We start from the raw sequence: 17,883 nt of genomic DNA, 5'->3' as shown, positions 1-17,883 counted from the left end.
GAGATAAGAAGTCCCACTAAGTCTATCCTGAGGCAATCAGTTTTCGTTTAGTACTGCAGGTGAAAAAGCTCCAGTTAATTGGAAGTGTGGTCTAAGAAAACACAGTTCTTAGCATAAATGCAGATATGCCATGACCAAAGCTGATGAAACGTGCCAGAGGACAGGGAGAGCAATTTCAAACAAGCCTTCTTTCTAACAGTTGTTTGCTTGTGATTCTTATCAGTTCCCACTGCATTTGACTGTCCTTTTACTACTTAGAGCATCTACCTAGCTACCTGTCTGCTTCTAAACAGGCCTACACCTCTGTTTGCCTCTGTGTTCTTCTGCTCCAAAATCTTCATAAGTCCTCTGTGCCAGAAATGCCCTGTTTGATGCCAGGAGTGATCTTCAGAGATTATCTTGAGGTTTTTAAGTATATCTTCTTGAGTTATCCTGAGACCCAGTGATGATAAAGATCATTTAAGAATTCTAAGATGAGAAAAGTAAGAAGTGATTTTTTTTTTATTCATTATTCAGTATCCATGATTTCAAAAATCTTTTCTTCAGCTTACTTTTAAAATTATGCCTTTACCTTCGGAAAATCTGTTCTAGACTAGCATATAGCTCTGCAAGTAGTGATATATTTTGGGCTACTGGCAAAACCTTGAAGGTATACCAGACAAACTGATGAAAATATATACCAGGGAAACAGGTATTGATTTTATTTACCAAAAAGGGTTACATTTTCTCCCCTACACAGTGTTAACATAATCAGAAAAAAAACCCTCCTGTCTATCCCAGCTGGAATGAATGAGAAGTCACTATTGTAATGAAGCCAAGATAAAACAGTTTCCATAAATTTCCATTTTATTTCTTAGTGAACATGATGCTTTCACAAAATAGACATATTTTTGCAAGCCTTGGCTGGTGTACTTGGGGTTAACACTGTTGGTACCCCATTATTACCTCCCTGTCTGTGTTGCTAGTAAATGGAATTGCTTGCTGATGGAACGCCAAGTTTTGCACTTAAAAAGGAGCCTTGCTAGGTTTTGTACTGAGAAAAATAGTCTTGTACTGATGAAATAGTATACTTTCAACTTGGAAAAAAAAGCATCTAGAAAACACTTGTTACGCCATAACACTCTAAAATACACTTTAAAACAAAACTATCAAAAATACCAAATTCTTCCGGTTGGCAAAAGTCTCAGTAAACACTTTTTTTTTTTTTTTTTTTGGACAAAATTTTTTTTTCAGAGTGGGTCTGGCATGTCAGAAATTGATGGGGGAGGGGATCCACAAGAAGGAAATTTGTGATTCTGTGGTAGAAGGAAAACCATGGAAGAGGACGGGTGAGCTAAGGTTACTTGGCTGGATGTCTTCTAACTAGTGTTTCCTTAGAGACACCTTTATTGTGAGAATTACTGCAGGAGATCAGTAGTTATCTTGGGCATGAAAGAGAAGAAGGAAAAAAGAAATATGGAAAAGACTCCACATTCTGGAGAATATCGTGAAAAAGATATTCCATGAATTCTAGTGGACAAACAAAAAACTGCAACTATACTTCCTAACAGTACAAGTTACTTCTCAAGATAATAGTATTTGTCAACGGGTGTTTACGTCATGCCTTCACGGTATTGTGCACAGGACTCAGTCTCAAAAGCCATGAAGGTAGAGTTTGCTGGCCCATTCCATAGGTTCTTCAATCTGCTTTATAAAGCACAAAAGTTATTGTATCTGAGGTTAGCACTTCATCCTGAAAGCTATTGCTATTCCCAGTATACAACTTCACAGTTATTACTAGAGTTAGCACAAAATGGAATAGAAAAATAGAATTTCATGACAAAATTCTGTCCAGCTCCTTGGGGTTTCCGAGTCTGCTCAGGTCTTCTGCTTCCTTTGCAAATTTCTCATTCCAGGTTTTAATGGGTCTTGCTTTCACAACCTTTTTCGACCATCCCATTAGCAGTAGCTTCAAAATGAAGCATGCCAGTGATGCCTATACATCTAGTGGATGAATGAGTCTGCATAATAAATGATTAGTTCTCTGAATCCAAAGGATGAAAAACTAGAAAATATTACCCTGGCTGTAGGCCAGTGTTTTGGTGAAAGGCAAAATATAAGAAACACAATCCCTGGTCAGGAGGGGGCACATGAGTTCACAGGACAGCAAAGCAAAGTGAGAAAACAGATCTGGAAGGGGTAAAATAAGGATATTCACCTGTTCAGTGTTGCGAGATGTTAATACTTGTATTCTGGGTAACGCAAACAGCAAGTGTTTATCCTCACGTTGGCATTGCAATTCAAAAGCTTCCTACACAAATGCAAAATCGTGATACACTAGAATTTAAAGCAGAGAACAGACTACATAATATCTGGTTATTTCTGATGTAGCAAGAATTGCCGTGTGATGATGCAGGGCTTTTTATTAGTTAGGAGAAGAGCTTAGTGTAAAATAATCCCTATCAGAGATGCTTGTGTCAAAGGACTATTAGCTGGAGGGTGACTAAGTTACAAGGCACAATGTTAGGGCCCTTTTCTGATTTCTCATCCATTTAAATCCTCAGAAAATGATCAGTCTCTGTGAATAGAAACCTTTCCAAATCAATTGTTCAGATTCAGCTCATGCTATCTGTTCATTTAAAAGCTATACCTATTCTCTGTGTTGGTTTCAATACGACAGAACTGAAGAACGAAGTTACACGAAGATTGGCTTAGCCTCTTTTTTTTTTTTCCTTGAGCTTCATCTCCTAGAGCTGCTCAACATAAATCCCTTCTTCCTCAGAGACCCAGTTCTGACTTCCATTATAATAAGGCAGGGAAGCAGCCTCTTGCTCTTGTAGGTCAAAATCTCCCTTCTAGACATGTTTTCGAGCAAAAACCAAAATAGACTAAAGAAAGCCTATGTGATGTTGCTGTAAACCCACGTCTTTCTTTCAGAGGTATTTAAACTGATGAGGATAAGTGCAAAAGCCATGGATGCTGCAGTTCCTCCCTTTTAATCCCTTCAGGATAGTTTTGCTAAGAGCAGAGAGGACCTGCTAAATTATGTCCTAAAAAGAAGGGCCCAGACAAAAGAGACTCAACATGCCAGTACATTTTATATAACCGTGTTGCATGTTCACACCCAGTAGGGGCTGCCGGGGCCCCCGTGAGGAGAGACCAGGGCTGCCCTGTGCAGGACACAGCCAGTTCCAATTGACCCACCAGAGGTCATGGCTGGGCCCTGCAGCCAAGATGGTGGCACCCCTGGGGAAGTGTATTTGAAGGCAGGGACAGGCACTGAGGAGTGAAGGGAAAAAAATGTGAGAAACAACCCTGTGAGCACCAAGGTCGGGGAAGAAGGAGGTACTCCAGGCACTAAAGCAGGGATTTCCCTGCAGCACAACCAAGCAGTACCACAGTGGAGCAGTACCCACACTGCAGCCCAAGAAGGGCCCTGCACCAGAGTGAGGGGATATGCTCTGAAGGAACTGCAGTCAATGGACAGTCCACACAGGAACAGAGGGTTTTTTCCCGAAGGGATTGTATCACATGGGAAGGACTCATGTTGGAGTGGGGGAAAAATGTGAGCAGGAAGAAGAAGCCCAGAGGAATGTTGTGGACTGACTGCAAACCTCCATCCCCATCCCTCTGCACTGTTCAGGGGCAGGGAGGAGGTAGAGGAGTTGGGAATGAAGAAGGAAATTGAGCCTGGGAAGAGGTTGAGGGAGGTATTATGTTAACTTTTGTCTTTGTTTCTCACTATCCAAACCTATTTTAATTGGCAATAAATTACATTAATTTTCCCAAGGTGAGTCTGTTCTGCCTGTGACAGTAATTGGCAAGTAATCTCCCTGTCCTGACCTCAACCCACAAGATTCTTGTCTGATTTTCTCCCCCTTGTCCTGCTGAGGAGATGTTGGAGTGCGTTTGACAGCCAGCCAAGGTTAACCCACCACAATAACAAAAATCAGAATTAAGACCATTTGCTGTCCCAAAACAGATAACACACTGTGGCTAATTCCTTTTTCCTCAAGATATAATGTTAGAGTAAAGCTAAGCTTGATATTTCCTCCTTTTTCATTTCCTCAACAGCAAATTTGAAAACATTTTGATGTAACTGTAAGTGCTACACTCACACATTAGTTTTCATGCTCACGCTCTTTACATGGTTAAATGTTTTCATTTTTAGAACACCTCCAAGTTACAGGACTACATTCAGAAGCAAAGGTTAACAGTAAGCAACCACTAACTTTACTAGATTTCACAAGAACCTTGTGGAAGAGAAGTTTGGGAAGGAGCTTTATCACTTCCCTTAGAAAGAGACAACCAGAGAGAGGATAAAGGAAGCTATGAGAACTCCTCACCTCTTTTTTTCCATGGAAAAAATGGTAGCTCACAAAGATGCAGCTTTATCTCTACTTTCTCTAATTCTTAACACAGAACTGTGGCATAAAAACATAAATACTTAAGGACTTTTTTTTACTAATTTTTCTTTATGTGGGAACTATGGGAGGCTGCATAAGGGAACAGAGAGAGAAGCTGCCCTATTGCTGCTCAGTTGCTGCTTTCCTTCCCTAGCTAATTCAGGAGTCCTCTGGAGAAGGCACGAATGTTCATCCCTATGTAGCCTTTAGGCACGAACTAGTTTTCTAACAGTATTACTGATTCCAGAATTAAGTTCCAGTCCTTTCCTTTTTCATTCCTTTAATCCTATATCCTCCATACATATATGCACACAAATATGGGTGGACAAAATCTGCAGCATGTTATCTCTTACAGGCACAAGGACAGAATCAAAGGGTAATTGTGTCTGCTTTCTCTGTGTTTCTTAAAATTCTTGGCCTAGGTTCTAAGCAAAAAGACTTCTCAAGATACATACTGATTTATACCAAGTATAAAATGCATTAAAATTCTGCTTTTAATTAATGTCAATTAGCTTTTAATGTGAAGAGGAGAAATATTGTAACTTTGTTATGAATAGAACCCCTACCGTCTCCACTCAAAGGAAATTTCTGAGGTTACAGCTTGGTGATACCAGAATCCTATCCATTTTGATGTCTGATATCTGATTGCTCTAACCAGACATATAATATAATTATATCATTATGATCATATTTAATTTCTATAGTAAAACATATTTCAATTATAATTATTTCATTATACTTTAACAGGACATGAAATTTAATACCTGATGTTATTTTCTCTTTCTTTTCTTCTCTTTTTTTCTCAGAACAAATTATGACATCGACATCTAAAGGAATTTTCCGGCCATTTTTTATTATCTTCATTGTCCTTGGCTGTTTCATGGCATTGATACTAATTTATATCAAACCAACAAATAGCTGGATCTCTGGTCCCATAGAATCAGCCAGTTCAGTTTTGAAAATGAAGAGCTTTTTTTCTTCCAAAACTGATAATCTTAATGAAACTACTATTTTGATCTGGGTTTGGCCATTTGGTCAAACATTTGATCTAACATCCTGCCAAACAATGTTCAATATCCACGGGTGCCATCTGACTATTGACCGCTCATTATATAACAAATCCCATGCTGTTCTCATTCATCACAGGGATATTAGCTGGGATCTGACTAACTTACCTCAACAAGCCAGGCCACCATTCCAGAAGTGGATTTGGATGAACTTGGAGTCTCCAACTCATACTCCACAAAAGACTGGCATTGAACACCTCTTTAACCTGACCCTGACTTACCGGCGTGATTCAGATATTCAGGTGCCTTATGGCTTCATGATGGTCGGTACAAGTTCCTTTACATTTGAAGTGCCAAGTAAGGAAAACTTGGTCTGCTGGGTTGTAAGTAACTGGAACCCTGAGCACGCTCGAGTCAAGTATTACAATGAGCTTAGCAAATACATTGAAATCCATACCTATGGACAAGCCTTCGGAGACTACGTCAATGACAAAAACTTGATTCCAACTATTTCCACTTGCAAATTTTACCTTTCCTTTGAAAATTCAATCCACAAAGATTACATTACTGAGAAACTTTACAATGCTCTTCTGGCTGGATCAGTACCAGTTGTACTGGGCCCTTCTAGAGAAAACTATGAGAACTACATTCCAGCAGACTCTTTCATACATGTGGAAGATTTTCTCTCTCCCAGAGAGCTGGCAGAATACCTTCTGATGCTTGACAAAAATAACAAGATGTACCTTAGTTATTTCAACTGGAAAAAGGATTTCTCAGTACACCTTCCTAGGTTCTGGGAATCACATGCATGTCTTGCTTGCGATCATGTGAAAAGACACCAGGAATACAAGTCCGTTGGAAATTTAGAAAAATGGTTTTGGAATTAATTAATTGGTGTGTGTATGTGTGTGCACTTTCTTGAAGAAGCCAGAAGAAACTTCAGTGCAAGTGGAGAGGAAAGAGAAAGAAAAAAAAAAAGGAAGGAAAAGAGAACATTATGTCATGGTTTATCAGCTATCCTCTCTTGGCTATCCTATTTATATTTTGTAAGAGATTTTAAAAGATCAGCAGCAGCAGTCATCAATACTTGGTTTTAAATTATAATGTACATACTAATTATGTGCACTGAAGAATACTTGATTGTTTACTATGATTTTTAAACAAGATTTTTCTGTGAAATATGTCCCAGTCTTACACTTAAAGTAGTCATTTTTAACAGTTCTCTTTTTTTTTTTTTTTTAACATTACATTTGCTGTTTAACCTATCTGGAAAATGAGGACACAACTTTAAATGCCAGAGAGAACTTTAAGAACATAATTTGCTGTTCCAGTCTGAAATGTGTGTAATATTAAAAAGACAGTATTTTATGGTTCTTCTTACATTTTAAGAACACAGTAAAGTTAAATACCTGCCATTAGTCCAATATGATCAATTTCACTCCTTTTTAAGGGTGAGAAACCTAGAAATATAATTTCTAAAAGGTATGACAGCAGTAGACAGTCTTTGTTTCTAAAAATAAGATGTGTTCTAACAGATCTCTCCATTAAGTTATGTTAGGAATATGTCTGTTCTTAGTCTTTGAAGAATAAAGTCAGATATAGAGAAGATGTACAACCTTAGTGGCCAAATCTCAGATTCATCCAAGTTTTGAGTGCATTTAAATGCAGCATGTCCTTAAGTCTCATTGTGTCTCAAATATTGTTTACCTGAACCAGGGCTGTAAGTGGTATTACATTGATGATACAGAGACAAACAGATTTTAACATAGGTGTTTGATTACATTAGCCTAATGCACTGAATTCAGCTGGTAGTAATGGATTTTTAGAAATAGACTGTTGAAAATTTTATCAATTTCTCTCATATAATTTCTCAAATAATTGTGAATTTGTACCCAATTCTGCAAAATTGTATCTGTTGAACTTTAATTGTAGCTGAACACCTTGCTGTTATGACTGATGAATGTGAAGAAACAAAAAAATGACCAAAGAGTTTATTTTCTGAAAGAAATATGCTGAAATTCAGTAAATAAGTTATCAGGCTGACACATTCAACCATCAAACTTATTAAGCTAATGAAATTTGAGTTTTGAAAATATTTTATGTGACAGGTATAAAAAATGCACTCAAGAGCACCAGTTGAATTTTGAATATATAAATAGATTCTTAAGTGTCAAGTTTTCTTTGATAGCAAATACAAAAATGTGATGATTGTCATGATTGTTTAAAATGTCTGCTTTTCTGTGATTTTATTACTTATTTGTTTCAGCTAGAACAAAAATATGTGATTGCTATATACGTATTCATGTGTACAAGGCTGGTTTCATGACATAAATGTACAGACGTGTTTTGGTATCAAGTGAAAGCTTGTTTTTTCAAGTCAGAATGTGTTACAAATCACATCTTCTACTGAAAAAAAAAAAGTTTAACTGGAAAAGCACCAGTTTATGTGATGTATAAGACCCTGATCAAGCAAAGTAGTTGGTCATATATTTCATTAAGATTAAACTTGTAGAGAACATTGCTGAAGTAAGAAATAAGGGATAAACTATGATAAACATTTAGCAAAAGATATGGTGATTTGCCGGATTTTTTTTTTTTTACCCCAGGTTGGAATAGAAACACAGAAGACTGTAAGAGAAATGTAGTCAAATTTCTAAACCAGGAAACTCCACAGGAAGGTTATAGAAACACTTGTGCTCTCCCTATGGCTTCAAAAGCTGGATTCTGATCGATATATTTATTTATATTACTTATTGTTGTCTTTAAAAGCCAGTTTGCAATATATACTGTGAACCTCCTAAACTCACCAGCATTCCAATACAAAGCAAGAGAGCTTACCTTGCAAATTAATGCAATATAATGAAACCAGACTTCTAAAAACAAAGTGCTGGTATGGATGTATATGTAGGTAGATGTGAGTAGTATTTCCATCATTTTTAAAGCAAGTGGCTATTGCTTACAGTCTGTCCTATAGGATATAACACCTTTTGTTTTCAGGAGGGCAGTGAAACCCTCTGTCACTGAATATGCTACTGCTTTGGCTGAATAATCTGATTCCCCTGATGCTGGAATTTGGAAGTTATTTGCATTGATCTCAGTGGAATTGCATTCACCCCTTGGTGAATGTGCACAGTCACTTAATTCATTCCTCATTTCAGATAGTGGGAGTTGTTTTGTGTGTCACGAGGCCTTATATCAAATCAGATTGGTTTCTTGGCATCAAGATTTAGCCAATAAATTCTTATATTAACAGCAAGTAAGCCCAATAATAAGATATATGATTTGTTACTACAAATATCAATCAGTGTATGCACAGGAAAGCTTTGAAATACATGCTGATTTGTAAACCTGTAAGTAATGTCATTACCTCTGTGAGCACTGGATCCAGTCAGCATGGCTAATCTGAAATTTTAAGTAATTGAAAATCTTATGATGGAACAGGAAGGAGAGCTGTTCTCTTCACAGAAACTCCACACATGGCCAGTATACTTTGCTTTTGGGACACATTGCTAAAATCATTTCAGAGATTAATGAAACAGGAGAGAAATCTAATCCAGATTGAAATGACCAAGAATCATGACCAAATTCTAAGCAAGAGACATGACCTCACCTTCACTGACATTCTTGGAGTGTGGGCTGGACCATAAGTAAGCCAGGCATTTATATTAAAGTAATCTGCATCTGCAGGTATCAAACCTTAAGCAGTTCTGGATATGAAGAGCTTTGATGACAGAAGATGAATCACCTTAGGGCATGTCCAGCCTATGTAGTAAATGATGTGAAGTGAAGGATGTAAAACATCTGAACTCCTTGCATGGATAAAGGCAGTCTACCTAAACATATATGCCTAACTCACAGAAGATTGATTCCAGTCTAGATACGTAATATTGTGTTGTGATGTCTGTGCTCACTCAGTGAGCTACCCTACATGAACAGCCTAGCATAAATAGATTCAAATAGTAAATCATTGTGAAGGAGAATGGGCAAAACCAATTAAGTATGGATTAAAATATATAATTAATATATGGAACTAGTTCAAATAAAGAATATGATATTATTTACACCTTGCTACCACTGGTAAAGAAGGTAGCTGTACAAGAAAAGAGAAATGAAAGATGAGAAATCACACCAATTCTTACTATCTTCTCAACAAATTTATGTCAAGTATTCAGTTTATTTTATTTGCCAGTCCACAATAATCTTCCATATGCACTTGTCACAAGTTAACTCAGCAGTCACTGAAGACAGAGAGTAATCATTATTCTTCCTTTTACGACTTCTTTTGGATGTTTTTAGGCTCTATGTCATGCACAGAGCTATCAAGATTACTGCCTTTCTCAGTGTGGAAAGTAAGACCCAAACCAGATAAAATACTAACTGCAGATGCATCACTACTCTGCTGAATGTGAACATACATCAGTCAGAACTAGCAGCAGATCTTTCTAAAGCAGAGTTTAATTTAATTTCACAAACATTCAATGACCATAGTACCTCTTGCTCAGCAGATCGCCATCCGTTAGTGAATCCTGGTTGCCAGTTTCTTTGAATACTTCTTGCTAAGATGGCTGTACTCACAATGAAGCAGCAGTCTGACCAAAGCCCCCAGAAGTTGCAAGGCACATCCAACAACATATTTGTCTTTTAAGAAATATATCAAATAAAATGAATGTTGGACTGAGCAAGAATGTATGTGGAGATATCTAGAGTTCATGCAGGCTGAGCAAGATATGTGAAACTGGCACTACTCAGCACAGTAAACAGCTACTTACTGTTTTCTTGCTACTTATGTATGTTTAAAAAGAACCAACAACATAAGGTAATTTTCTAATCAAACAAGCTTCAGTTAAACAAGCAACAACTGTTGCTGATTATTCAAGGGTGGGATTCCTGCTTGCTTTGTGTTACCTCCTTTATTAGACAGAAAAGTAACTTTCAGGGGACGAGTGAAGTCTGTCAACAAGCTATAATATATTTATTATCTGATTTCAAGAATCCTATTCTTTTCTTTTTTTATTTTGAAATAAATCTTCCTGTCCTTATGCAGTAAGATTTTCTGGACTTGATTCAAGAATAACCTTCAGCACATATGCATATGATCCTGAGACTCAAGCATGGGCTTAAATTTAAGAGCATCTTAAATGTTTTAATGCACTGGGGCTTCAAACAGTATGTTTTTACTGCCTTTGGAATTGTGCCAGAGAATACAGTCTGTAAGCAACAGAGGCTGATTTGTACAGCCTTTTGCATTATGTGTGTCCATTCTATGAGTAGACTGGCTATTCCACACTGAAAACTGTTTGAACCAATTCTGCCTTAGAGTTTATCCAATATGTTTTGGCCCTACACTTCTGCTTCAGCATACTATATATGCTACTGTTGCCTCATGCCATTCACTCAGCATGGCACTCCACCCAACCTCCTGCCTGTGCTGTGGAGGGTGAATGAACTTGCTGTCATGTAAGGAGCTGAGAGGAGCTGAGGCTTGCTGAGATAGTATTTCAAGGACCTGGCCATGTGTGCATTCTTTTAATCTGGACTGAGTGTGCCCTAGAGAGGGTCAGTCTCAGCCATACCTCATTTTCCTTTTGGAGGAATATATTTGATTCAGCCTAGATGGGACTCTGTGAGGGATCAACTGTGCATGAAGAGTGGGAACAAGAGTTGTGCCTGTACAGGCTGATAAGGAGGCTTCTCACCTATTTAAACTTAACAGTGAAAGTTAATCAAATACTCAAGTTTTTCTTGGTCAAAACTAGTACATTACTGAGAAGACAGTCTAGGGGAAATATTTGTTTATCTACCAGTTGGTAGGCTTTTTCATTAATAGTGACTGACAGTTCTGTTTTGTTTGGTTTTAGTGTGAGTTTTAATTGTTAGAAGTCAATCAATATGATTAATAGAAAATAGTTATTTCAGCTTCATCTTTCACTCTTGCTCAGGCAAATCTTCCATGAAAGTCAGCAGGTGATTTGGGAAATTTCCGTGCTAGTAATGCACTGAGCCAAGGGTGGAATGGCTGGGGTAAAAAATCACCTTCTTATTCATGGATGTTTCTCTTCTAATATCTGAATAACTAGCTCAAGTGCTATAACAAATTCTACCTTCATAAAATCAGTATAAAATTCATACTGGTTAGATATGTTCATAAAAGGTACAGAAACACCAAGAAATTTACTAAATAAACGGTGCAGCAGTAATTTTAATTGATGGTACAAATGCCACAGATTGATACATATGATAAAAACATAAACTCATGGGAAATTATTGGGTCAAGAGACATCAACCTTCAGTTTTCATATTGAAAAAAGTCACTTCATTACTCCTTTGGAAAGATAATTAATTTGGAATATGTCACCATATTCTCAGTTAACTGAAACCAACAGTCCCTGTACAGTGAACAGTTCAGAGGTTTGCTCATGTGGCAGACAGCCTTTTACCTCCAGGTTAATAGCCTGTATTATGAGTAGGTTGGTACATACAGCTGCTTGGCAACCTCTTGTAGGTGACTTGGTGATCTCAGTCAGGTTTCTCATTCTTGCTTTCAGCCAAGGAGGCATAGAACTGAACCAAAACTCATCGGACTTCTTCTGTGTATTTCTTGACACACTCACAGGATGACTTAGGACACTCTCACTCCTGCAGTCTGTACCATACCTGTTTATGCAGAAGACTTCACTGTTATAAGAAATGAACACTGGTATTTTTCTGAGTTATGGTGACAGTCTGTAAAAATGAAGTATTTTTACAGGGGGAGCTCTTTATTAACATTCCTAAGTAAATAATTAGTAGGAAAATCATTGCAAATTGGCAGCAAAAGTGATTGTTTGTTATTCTTTATATGAATCAGTCCAGTCAAAATCAGGCTTTGATGAAACTTTATCCCCATGGCTTAATACAGCCTGATACCCACACATACATGATAGCAAAATTTGAAAGATATAAAGTAAACTAACACTTACATATATATAAAGTTGGCATAAATTTCCTATAGGGCTTTGAAGCTCTAACTAAACACTTCAGCAGTCACCAGATGAAAAATGTTCTCATCAACCCCTTCATAACATGATAGGAAAAGCCCTCCTGATATATGCTCTTTGGCAAATAACCCAAAATCTACATATTCCTTTGCTGTTTTGTTTTGTAATACACGTTATAAGAGATGAGATTTTAAAATCTGAAAAATTAACTCCTTCGTGCAATTTAATGTTTTAAAGATTCAGTGGATATACTGAAGAGAAGAAAATGAGACGCTTTTCCATCTATACAAAATCCTAGCGTGCCAAACTGTTTCCAGTGAATGAGCAAAACAGTTAAATATACTGACTTTTTATTAGGATTTACAAAACCTTCTATTAACACACTGTAATTTTGCACTATTTTGTAAGAAAAAAAAGGAAAATGAAAAAAGGAACTGAAAAAGAAACAAAAAAAATCTAAAAATAGATGCCAAATGTATAGTTTGTAAAATACTATTTTTCTTAAATTAGGTGTCATCACATTGTGAATCTTACTGTGTTATAGTAAACTGTGAAAACTGTGATGTAATGTTGTGACACCGCCTACCAAGGGCCATTTCTAACAGACAGAATAGTCACCTGGACTTGTTTATATGAAACATAGTCATAAATCTGAGATCACTTTTATACTTATTTTTTGTAGACTATTTTTCCACATTTACAACACAACTGTTATTTTATATCAGACATTAATTTTGCTTTAAAATATTATTTTAATAGGTGGGTGGATGTCTTAAATGTGCCAGATTCAAATCTGTAACAAAGATAATTCAGAAACTCTTCTTTGCCAAACTGTAATGCTACTGAAATCAAAGATGTTTTGTTGAACACACAGGCTTGTGTTGTCAATTAGTTTCTATTCCATGATAATGCTAATAATGTTATATTTTTTAGATAAATGCCTGGTAGTCATGAGCTGCATTTCCATTCTGTCCTTCTCTATGTTGGGGAAATGAAACTGAGTGCCATAGCTGAATGTCATAGATATTCAGACACTCACATAACGTGCCATGGACTTGACCTCTGAAATATATTGATGAGAATTAGGAGAAAAAAACCTTTCAGCTGCTTGTCCTGATTCAAACCCATTTTCTGTGGTGGGTTACATGAAAATGGGATGGTTGACACATACAGGACTAGTATGATCTCTGTAAAGACAGTAAGGTTCTGTATGTAGAAACACAGGGCCACGTTTACTTTCTCAGTGCAAGATCAGGACCAAAGTCCCTTTCTATTTGAACTTACACACACAGCATTGAGTGGGATCTTATATGAACCCTTGCTTCATGTTCTCAGCTAATGATATTCCTTGTACTGACAATTTAATATTTTATGTGTTTTACATAGTATATACATGATGCATAAAGTCATGCGTAAGAAATAGTAACCATGGAAAATTGAATTTTATTTAAAAAAAATGAAAACCATTCTTACCTGCAAGCACATTTTAAGATGCCATGTTCAAACAAGACCTTGTAAAAATCTGTATTTTTTATTGATTGTATATTTCACCCCATGATCTAGACATTTTATAGCAAAGATTTTACCAAATTTATTCTTTGTTCCTTTTAACAATACCATCATCCTGAAATGCATCTGAAAAATGTAGGGTTTCAACCACTGATGTTTTTCAGAATTTTGGTTTTTTTTAATTTGTTGTTGTTGTTAACTTTCTTCTGATTCCCTATAGCTATGTTTAGAGTTTTCAACACAATCTGACTGCAGTCAGAAGATACTCACTGTACGAAACTACAGGAAACTGTAACCATTTCAAGGACTTTAATCATCTATATGAAACTAATATTTCAGAACTCTGATTCCAAGATGGTTAACAAGCAGCTCACTGATTCATATTTATTCAGCACTGGAATTCTCCCCAAAGGATAAACACTGAATTATGTAAATAGTAGCGCTCTATATAAGCCTAACAAATTATTGTAATAGGTATATTTAAAATAAAAAGAGAACATTCCACGTGTACCATAGTCTTTGATTATTATTTCATAGGCCTAACGTCATCCTTTTTCCTCTTGCGGTAGTTCTCATGAAGAGCCTGCGCTAAAGATTGTTACTCATTCCCATGACTTCTGGCTGAGATATCACAAACAGCATTTTAGTTTTTTTTAAGGTCTTACACATGAAAGTCTTGTAAGCATTTAGGGTCAGACTGAATTCATATGGACTGTTACATTCATTTGCTGCGTACAGCAAACAATACAGCTGAATCACTATGGTACTACAACTTACTTTGCCTTGCTTTTAGCAACATAATTATGGAGCACTGTCTGAGCAATCATTTGATTTTTCTGTATTTATGTTTGCTACTGGAAAATGGGTTTGCCACTGAAATAAATGTAATAAATAATGCAGTGGAACAGAGCATTTGGTCCCAGTGATCACAAAGTTCATCCAAGAAAGAACAATATGTCTGACTACTGTGCAGCTTGAAGAATGAATGGATTTGTGACTTCAAAAATCCTTTTCCTCTCTATCAGACGGGCAAACTTGCTTTCCTCCTGAGCTAATAAAACTTTGCTAACTTGATACATTCTTTAAAAATGTATTTAATTTATGCCATTTACTCAAACCAAACTTATAGTCATCTTGAACTCATCCTTGATAAGTACAGAGACAGACTTATGTTTTTAATAGTACATGGGAAAAAAATCATTGCCACATTTATTCCATTTCATTATCCCCCTCCCATTTTCTCCTTACATTCAAATACCACATCAGAAAGCCAATGCAGGACAGAACATACAACTTTCTGTCTAAACCAGAACTTTTTTTCTGCAATTATCCATTTCTTCTTCATCTTGCTTACAACCTCCCCCTTGATACACCAACCTATTGGACACAAAGCCTTTGTGTGTTTGGAAGGCCAGGTCTCTGCCCCTGAAGGTCAGAAACAGTCAACCTGATGATCTGTTTCTGAAAGCACAGCACTGAGGTGAAATCAGAAAGAAAACCATGGTCATGCCTAGAAGGTGCGCAGGTTTTTAACACTGCCAGCAATGGAAGGCTATTACAAATGCCGAAGCCACATTTGTGGGTGATAAGGATGATGTAGCACAACTTCCTGGAACAGTGAAGCAAGCAGTAAGCCCACATAAGCTTTACACAGGTTGGTCCTTCAGCACAAAACAGCTCATTGAACCAAACATGCAGTCAGTGTGAGTCTGAGAGCAGGCTCGCACCTCTCAACAAGGCTAATAAAGAAGGTAAGACAAAAAATTAGCTGCTTCTCAGCCCATTAGCTGGTTGCATCCTGGCTCACCACAGTTCAAAATACACCATGTGAATTCTCACTCTGACTAAAACAGCAGCTTCCATTCAAGGAATATATTGCCTCAATATACATTTTAACCCCAGTGAAGTCTTTGCATCAGATAACAAGCCTTTAGACAAAAAACATGACTGTAGTTTGAGTTATCTCGGAGCAGACTTCTACATGTAGGTGTATAGAGGCATAACAAATTTCTAAGCTCCCCCTACATGTAAAGGAGTCACAGGTTTAAAAAAGTAAATGGAGGCCAAGAAAAACTCACCTACACGGTGTGTCTTCATCTTTAATCCTGCCTAAAATCACACAAAAAGAAAATAACATGTTAAGTAGCAGTTCTATGGCAATCATTATTACAATTGATTTTGATCTACAAATCACAAAAAATGAAAGAGAACAAAGCTGCTTGTGTTGAAAGGTGAAAATTTGCCAGGTTTCTTTTTTTTTTCAGTTAAAATTAGTTGCTTGTGATATTTGAATTGATACTTTTATGAAAGATCAAAATCATTCTCAAAAAATTTTGCATTTAATCAAATATTTAAGTTTTCAGTAGTAGCTAAAATAATATTAATTTGGGATATTGTATACTAATTTCAACACTTCTTACCAGATGTTTCTTTTTCCCAAAGGAGGATATTTTTCAATGAGAGGATTCTTGAATGAGGAAAATGACATCAACTGCATTTTCATTCTTTTCTTGGGTTCTGTCATCAGAGTTCTGTCATGTGAAGAACACATACTCAATGGGTTGTGGCTAATCAAAATGGAAGAGTTGTTGCAAAAGGTTTCAAAATAACTTCTATATAGTCACAGACTTGCCGCTATACCATAGTCATTTTGTTCCTGCAATAGGAGCATTCATCTAATAGCTGATCTCTCTTTCAGATACTCTGAAGTTAGCAGTTCACTTTGGTTTTTAAGCTGCTTAGTCCTGTTATTAGCACCATTACAGTGTCTGGCATTTGTTGACATTGCCTCCACCTTATGTCCACTTGGTTTCCTCAGCCATATCATCCCCTCTCTACATTGACTATATATTTTCACATTCTCGGTCAGCATTTTGACGTAGGAAAAATATACATTTCCAGCTAAAATGATTCAAGCCTCTGCAACCTTAATCTAGTGAGCCCCATACCCTTACACCACTATTCTTTCATTGCCACTAAATTCAATTTAATTCACATTAGATTTAATGCACTGAAATTAAATGTAATAAGGTACATGGGCAATCAGGTGCTTTTTAATGAGTTCTGCTTGTCAACCAAATAAATTGTAATGCAACCAACTGAATGTGTCAATTACATCCGGAGTGGTGGTTTCACCCTTGAAACCTTTTTTTCTAATACAGCTCAAAGGTATCATGCAGTTATACCATACTAAACCCAGTCCTGAGCAAAAAGACACAAAGTGAGAATGAGGAGACAAACTAATAGCACAGGATAACCATCTGCTGAGGTGTTATTTGATTAATCCTGATTAATAAGGAAAAAACCCAGATATGGCTAGAGATATCATATCATCTACTACAGTGATATCTGGCTGCACAGGCTCAGCTCAGGTCCAGCAGGGTTTATCAGCTCTGTCTCAGTACATCCCTTGAAGTCTGCACCTAGCATTCTGGCTTCTGGCTAGCACAGAGCATCATACAGACCCACAGAACTCTCCAGCGCCCTGGACAAGCTGCCCATCAATTATACAGTGCAGATGCATCTCTAGGCATCCCTGAGAACTGGATAGCACTCCCTGGTGAGCAGGATTGAGCCTGTAGGCCACCCATTGGCTAAATGAGATATAGGTCAACAAAAGAGTATGTTCAAAGTGCAGCCTGCTTTGTCTCCATCCTTTTTCATGTCTTTCATGTTCAATGTCTGAAAAATTCTTTTATCTTCTATTTGTTTGATATTGAAAAGCATCCTCTTTCTCACCAGCTCTGAAAGCAATGGCACTTAATATTATCACTCAAAACCTCTTACACAAATTATAGGACCAAAACCTTAATCTTTGTGGTGATTTCACGTGTCTCTGATGCATTACATTTTAGTCTGTGTTCAAGATTAATGCTTTTCACAGATAAACATATTGTATAGCAAGGTAAAGCTCATTTACCTTTTTTGTAAAGCTCAAATATGTATTTACAAGTGAAAACATGGTTCATGAGCTCTATTTTATCAGCAAAAAGATGCAGGAATATG

At 36.9% G+C, this 17,883-nt stretch overlaps 1 protein-coding gene across 4 annotated transcripts in view; it reads left to right on the top strand.

Annotated features, from left to right (window-relative positions):
• FUT9 (fucosyltransferase 9) overlaps positions 1–11,236 on the top strand; it is a 109,339-nt gene extending 98,103 nt beyond the window's left edge. For 3 of the 4 annotated variants that reach the window (XM_061460271.1, XM_061460270.1, XM_061460272.1), the window contains one exon: positions 5,192–11,236. In XM_061460271.1, the coding sequence (XP_061316255.1) occupies positions 5,200–6,279 (1,080 nt within the window). In that variant the 5' untranslated portion in view covers positions 5,192–5,199 and the 3' untranslated portion in view covers positions 6,280–11,236. Of the gene's footprint in view, positions 1–3,150; positions 3,690–5,191 lie in introns of those variants that run through there. The other variant, XM_061460273.1, reaches the window with a different exon arrangement.
• The last annotated feature ends 6,647 nt before the right edge of the window (positions 11,237–17,883 follow it).

Source organism: Pezoporus flaviventris, unplaced genomic scaffold, assembly GCF_033815535.1.
Source record: "Pezoporus flaviventris isolate CSIRO_AGI_PZ_B2104156 unplaced genomic scaffold, CSIRO_AGI_Pfla_v1 ptg000031l, whole genome shotgun sequence".
Classification (NCBI taxonomy): domain Eukaryota; kingdom Metazoa; phylum Chordata; class Aves; order Psittaciformes; family Psittacidae; genus Pezoporus; species Pezoporus flaviventris.
The sequence above is the reverse complement of the archived record's forward strand: the minus strand, read 5'-3'. Positions and strand labels throughout refer to the sequence as shown.